The 6,099-nt window shown below is 61.8% G+C and overlaps 1 protein-coding gene across 1 annotated transcript in view; it reads right to left on the bottom strand.

Moving 5' to 3' along the window:
* Positions 1-4,290: 4,290 nt before the first annotated feature.
* Positions 4,291-6,099, bottom strand: part of FOXP4 (forkhead box P4) — a 43,817-nt gene continuing 42,008 nt past the window's right edge. Inside the window, exon 16 of the mRNA XM_015572152.1 lies at positions 4,291-6,051. Within this exon, the coding sequence (XP_015427638.1) occupies positions 5,904-6,051 (148 nt within the window). The 3' untranslated portion in view covers positions 4,291-5,903. The remainder of the gene's footprint in view (positions 6,052-6,099) is intronic.

The following is a 6,099-nucleotide window of genomic DNA, read 5'->3' as shown; positions in this document are numbered from 1 at the left end:
AGTGGCCCAGGACCCAAAGCGTGGGGCCATTCTTTTGTTTCTAAATGAAATATTCCAGCCAAAAAAAGTACAGGGTATAGAACAAACCCCTGTGTTCCCACCACCCAGCTAGTGTTCCTACCACCCAGCTAGTATTCCCACCACCCAGCTCAAGAATGAACCATATTGATGTACTCAAAGCCCCTCACGCTTCCCTATTGTATCCCCTCTTCCTCCAGAGGCAGCTCCATCCTGAGGTGGTCACTGATCACTCCTACAAATCCTTTAAACGTTTGCTACATGTGTATGTGTCCTTACAAGTTATGTGGCATCATTATGCGAGTTCTCAGGCATTATGTAAATATCAACACTTTCTGCGTATCCTTCTTCCCTTAGTTTTCCCCTCAAGTTCACCTGCTGATACAGTAGCTCCTGTGTGTTCATTTTCTCAGCAGTACAACATGCCATTGTGAAAATGTGCTTCTTGGGCTGCAAATGTATATACTGGGCTGTAAATATTTTTGTGACTATGTGTTCTCCCAGGAAGAGGCACTTAGGGTTCTCCAGTTGCTGTGATCCTTGACCCCTCTTCTCTCATGCAGCCACCTAGTCCCATTTTCTACTCAGTTATCCAAAAAAAGCTTCTGGTATAATTCTCCAAAGCAAGTTCCCTATGTAGGATTTTATCATCTGTCACCTGCACGACCCCAGTAGTCACCTAACTGGCCCCCGCAGGCCCAGTGTGCCTCGGGGACTATTCTCCCCGCAGCACCCTTCTCTCCCACCCTGCACTCGGCCCCTCCTGAGCCCAGGGAGCAGCTGGTTATGGTGGTTCCAGGTCTGTGATCAGGAGGGGCCCTGGGCCCTCCCGGGAGGAGCTTTCCAGTCTGGTCCAGGAGCTCCGGAGGACTCGTGCCCAGGCCACTGCTATGCTGTCCTGTGAATCCAGCCCATCTTCCAAAGGCTGCCGGCCAGCCCCCCTCCCCAGCCCCGCCACTGCCCAGCCCCTCTTGCCTGGGACAGAGGGCCTTTCAGCCACGGCTGCCACCAGCATCACCTTCTCAGGAGGGGCTGTTTTTCTGAACTTTTGATCCTGAGGTGGAGACAGACTGCAGGTGTGGAGGGGCCGGGGCCTGCGTGATGGGGTGTCGCCGTGGCTACGTGTGGTGTGGGCCCCTGCCCTTGGTGGACCTCTTGGCGTAAACATAGCTGAGTAGCAGCCTGTGTGTGCCCGTGTGTCTGCCGGCGCTCAGGTGTATGCGTGTGAGTGTGTGTGTGCGTGCAGTCGCTGTGACTGCCCCCTCACACAAGGGCCTCTTTGTCTCCCTGCCCTGACTCCCCTTTCCATCAGAAGGCCCGTTTGATTATTTTTATAGGGTGTCTCAGCCGTTTTTCCTCCAGTTCCCTGTCCCCCAGTGACTATTCTAAGCCCCAGCTTACCTCCGTCTGCCTGGAGGAGAAGGCAGCGGGGACCTGAAGCAGGGCCTGGCTCCTGGCTGGGAGTCGCTCTGTGCCTGTTTCCCCGCTGGGCGTCTCCAAAAAGAAAGATGGGGGAGGCCAGAGTGGTGCCCTAGGACGCTGGACTAAGCCACGGGGCCGCCCTCCTCCCTCCCACCGGACACCCACAGCTTCTCCCCCTGAAGGCTTCCCCTGTGAGCCCTGTGATCCCCGTCTGCCTCCTCGTCTGTAAAACGGGGATAATAACAGGATCTGACTCAGAGCTGTAAGGATCCGATGGACCGTGACGCTCTGGACTAGTGTCTGGTCCACCATACACGCTCGTTAAGTGTAATTACCGCCATCGCAGGCCCTTAGGAGCCCTTCGCTGTGCCCAGCGCACGCACGCGGGTCCAGAGCCGCTTCCCTGCAGACACCCCCTCCTCCCTCCCCTCCTCCAGCGTCTGTGTAGGATGCTTCATAGGTCACAAGGTGGAGGGGTCTGGGGAGCCCCGAGAGAGGAGCCATTTCTGCCATGGGATAGAGGCTGCTTTCTGGGACGTGGGGTCGAAGGACGGCTGTTCTCCAGGGAAGTTGAGCCCCTCCTCCCACACCTCCGCCCCCACCCCATCCTCCCGTTGGGCAAGTTCGTCCAAAGGAGGAGCACTAGGTCGGCTTTGTCTAGAGCGCCCTCTGCTGGCTGCTGGCAGAAGGCCTTGGGCAAGGGTGGGCACCATTCGGAGGGAAGAGCTTTCTGAAAGCGAGGGAAAGGGGACTTCTGCCCAATACAGAGCCCAGTGCGCTACCTTCTCACCCTCAAAATGTCTGCTTGGGGTACTCCCCCCGCCCCGCCCCCCTTTTCCAACCTGAGGACAGTTCGTTCCTAAGATAGCTTCCCGCTCCCCCTCAGGGCAGAAATGTTACCGGCAGGACAAGCGGCCAGCCACAGCCTGTGTGCGCCCTGGTGTGTGCCTGCCGGTGCAGACTACCCCAATAGCTGCGGATAACAGTAGGGAGGAGGGAGGCTAGACAGCATGCAGAACTTCCGGACAGCAAAGCGTGCGTGGATAGCGGGGGAGGTGGGAGGGAAGTTCTTATTTAGAAGGTAGTATGGGGGCCGTGCCCCTCATAGAACCTGTCGGATCAGTAAGAAAATTGTCTGCAAGCCCCTACGCTCAGAGTGTGGCCCACAGCAGGCTCCTGTGTCTCATACTGCAAGACCCTCTCTTCTGCCACAGCCCAGCATAGACCTCCACCCCACGTCCCAATGCACCGACCAGGCACTGGGGAGGAATAAAAAAATCAAAACAAAAACTCTAGTTGGATTAGGAGAAACTGCAGTTAGACTGCAGGGAGAACTGTCCCGAGTGAGGCTGAGGGTGGCCTCCTCCCTTAGTCTCTGCGGCCAGCCTGCGGAGCGGCCTTTTTCTTCAGGGTGGAGTAAGGGAGCTGGGAGCCTGGATGCTCTGGGGCTTGCCAGGGGGCTGGTGGGCCCCGGAGGGTAGGGGCAGTCGCCGTGAAATCGGGGTGATGGCTGCATCACGCTGTGGAGACTGCCGCTGTCCAGGCTGCACGCAGCCAGTTGTATGTGCGGGGCTGGCAGCCTCCACGGAGGCAGAGCACGGCACAGCGGGGCGGCCTTGGTGTTTGGGGGGCTGGCTGCAGCGGGCAGGGACTCCGAGGCCCCGGGAGGAAGCTCCTTTTAGCCCGGATGTGGGGATGTCAGAGATGTCCTCTCTAGGGGGCTCCAGGCAGTGCCCAGAGGCTCAGGGCCGGGTGGAGGCAGAGGGGATGGGGCGAGACAGCGAAGAGGGGAGTGAGAGGGCCTGAAGCGGAAGCTGGTGGAGAGGACAAGACAGGCCTGGGACAGAGGTCGCCGACTCACACTCCAGGCCCTACCGCCCCTGTCCTGCCCCACTGCTCCCCAACTTTGACTTTTGGAAAGCTCCAGCAGTTTGGTGATTTGTGGGAAGGCGAGTGGTTCCAGTTCTGCTTTCTCCACACCCTTCCTCCGCCCTCCCCACCTCCCCGGGCACGGCTGACCCTGGAGGAACACGGGTTTGAACTCGACTCCTTCGTGTCTCAGCACCAGGTGGCCCTCCTGTGCACCCGTGGATCCAGCCAAACGCGGACGCAGAGGGCGGACGGCGCGCACTGGGTGCTGTCCTACGTCACCGTACACGTGGGGCGTGAGCACCCATGGACGTTAACGTCCGTGATGCGCCCGAACCACTACCTGCGGGCACCTGGGATGACTGAGGTTCAGGGGTCAAGTTACACGTGGGTTTTCAACGGTGTGGGGGGCAGCGCCACGAGCCCCCACATGTCCCCAGGGCCCACTGCACGCTCCTTCCTGGGCGCTGCCTGAGAGAGGTGCGGGGGACCCTACTTTGGGGTGTCAGTACTCACCTTTGGTTTCAGCAGCTTGGACTGATGCCTCTTTTCCTTCTCTCCCCCAACTGCCCAGGGCCCCCTTTTCACGGTCAGAATAACCCCTTTCCCGACCCTGCGCCCGTCCACCAGCACCGACTCTGCACACACAGGCATGCACGCGTCCAACCGCCCCACCCGCAGCTCAGTGCCACCCCACACATGACACCAGGCAGCCTCCACGAAGCCATGGCTGACGGGCCCAGGGCGCCGGGTGGATGTCTCCACAGGCGGCGCCCAGGGGAAGGTGCTGCGGCCGGACTCCAGGCCGCAAACACCCGGCAGGAGCTTGTATTTCAAACCTGGAAGCCACTGGGGGAGTGTGACTTTGGGAGAAGAGAATGACGGAGCATTCCCCTGGTGTCCGGCCGGTGCCCTCTGCCCCCCGCCCGAGCAGAGGAACTCCCCACTTGAATGCCCCCCTCACCTGGCGACACACAAGGGCCCGGTGTATAGAGGACGTTTAATATTTCTGTGCTGGTCAAACGAAACACAGGTGGGGAGTACACGGGGCGGGGGCGGCGGGCCCCTGCCTGTCGGGAGGGGTGCTGTGAAGGGGTGCATGTGGGGGTTTCTTGGGGAATAGTCCAAGGAGTCTTCTCAGCAAAGGGGCCTGGCCTGGGTGTGGCGAGCGTCCAGCACACCCAGTCCGCAGCCTCCGTGGGGGCCCCCATAGGGGGTCTGTGGGGAGTGTCACGTTTTCCAGCTCCTCGGCTGGAATCCACACTCCCAGTGGGACGGGACTTGGTCCTAAAGAGGGGTCTGGAGAGCCCCCAGGAAGCAGTCCTGGTGCCCAGTGCCCGAGGGGATGCGGGGCCGCCTTGGCCCTCCTCCCCCCCTGCCCTCTCCTTCTCCCAGGCCAGGCACGAGCAGAGGGGAGGGGAGCAGGGCCCCAGCCCCTGCCCAGCCCCAGGGTCCTCAGGGTGGGTGGGGAAGGGGTGGAGGGAGAGGGTCTTGGCCACCAACAGACACTGTAAACTTTGGTTTAAAACAATAACTTAAGTGGAGGGAGGCTCCCAGCCTGGGGCTGGGTGGGGAGCGGAGGAGCAGGGGGTGGAGGAGGCGACAAAGGAAAAAGCCAACAAAAAGTTTTGGTTTTTGCTTCTGGCATAAGAAAGGTCTTTGGTCATCCGTTTAACTGGGGGGAAGGGGAGGGGTGCTGAGGGCGGGCGAGGGAGGGCTGCAATGGGGCCCTGGAGGCTGGGGCGGGGTGACCTGCTGGGTCCCAGCAGCCACTGAACTAACCCCACCAGTCAGTCCGTGACAGGCGGCCGGCACCACGTCAGCCCCGAAGCCAGCCTCCGGGATGGCTGGGCTCCCTTCCTGGGCCCCGCGTCCAGAAGTCCGCCTGGCAGGGACTCTCCGGGGCGGCAGGGGCACAGGGCCTCTTCCTGTGCTCCCTGGATGGCGGGCGGGCAGCCAGCAACGGGCAGAGGCCAGTCAGTGGGTCCCAGTTCAGGTCGGGAGGAGGGGCTACAGCCAGTGGCCCTGCTCCCAGGGGCCCAGCTGTGGCTCTGGGTGGGCGTGCGAGGGGCTGGTTTCTTTGGGGGGGGTGGTTGGCAACTTCAGTTCCTCCGCCCGGCCAGGGCGGGTGGGCATCAGGGTGGAGAAGTTTTTCTTCACAGTATGGAGAAGGTGGGGGGAGCACAGATGAGGGAAGTGCGGGCCTCTGGCTAGAAGAACGCCGCCAGAGCCAGGTGTGAGGGGCCCTGGGTCTGGGGGTGGCTCGCCCCGCCTGCGGGTCTCCGTGGCGCTGCAGGCCCTGTTGGGAGAGCTGGTGGGGGAGGAGGGCGCTGCTGCTGCTGCTGGTGGCGGGGAGGGTGTGAGGAGGGGCCTGGGCCCTCCGTGTCCTCTGCGGTCCCAGATCAGGGGTCTGTTTCCCCTTGGGGGGGCGGGACGTCCCTGCCCTCTGTCAGTCAGGCCACATTGGGAGTTGCTGGCCCAGCCCCCATCTGAGTCCTGGAAGTGCCTGGAGGTCTGGGCGGGGCTGTGGAGTGGGGTAAGAGGGACCTGGGTTCCAGGAGGGGTCTCACCCGTCCTGCCTGCCCCCGAGGCCCTTAGGAGAGCTCCTCTCCAGGCAGCTCCTCCTCCAGGTCCCTGTCTTCGGCAGGCCCTGCGGCGCTGGGGTTGGGGGGTCCCAGCGGGGGTCCGGGCCTCCTGTCCTCCTCGGCCTCAGCAGGCTCCTCTTTCACCTGCACCTGGTGGCTGTGGCAGAGGGACCGTGTGGGCACCTGGTGGCCTTCCCCTCTTCCC

This window comes from Myotis davidii, unplaced genomic scaffold, assembly GCF_000327345.1.
Source record: "Myotis davidii unplaced genomic scaffold, ASM32734v1 scaffold167, whole genome shotgun sequence".
Classification (NCBI taxonomy): domain Eukaryota; kingdom Metazoa; phylum Chordata; class Mammalia; order Chiroptera; family Vespertilionidae; genus Myotis; species Myotis davidii.
Note: the sequence above shows the minus strand (reverse complement) of the source record. Positions and strands in the feature narration are given on the sequence as shown.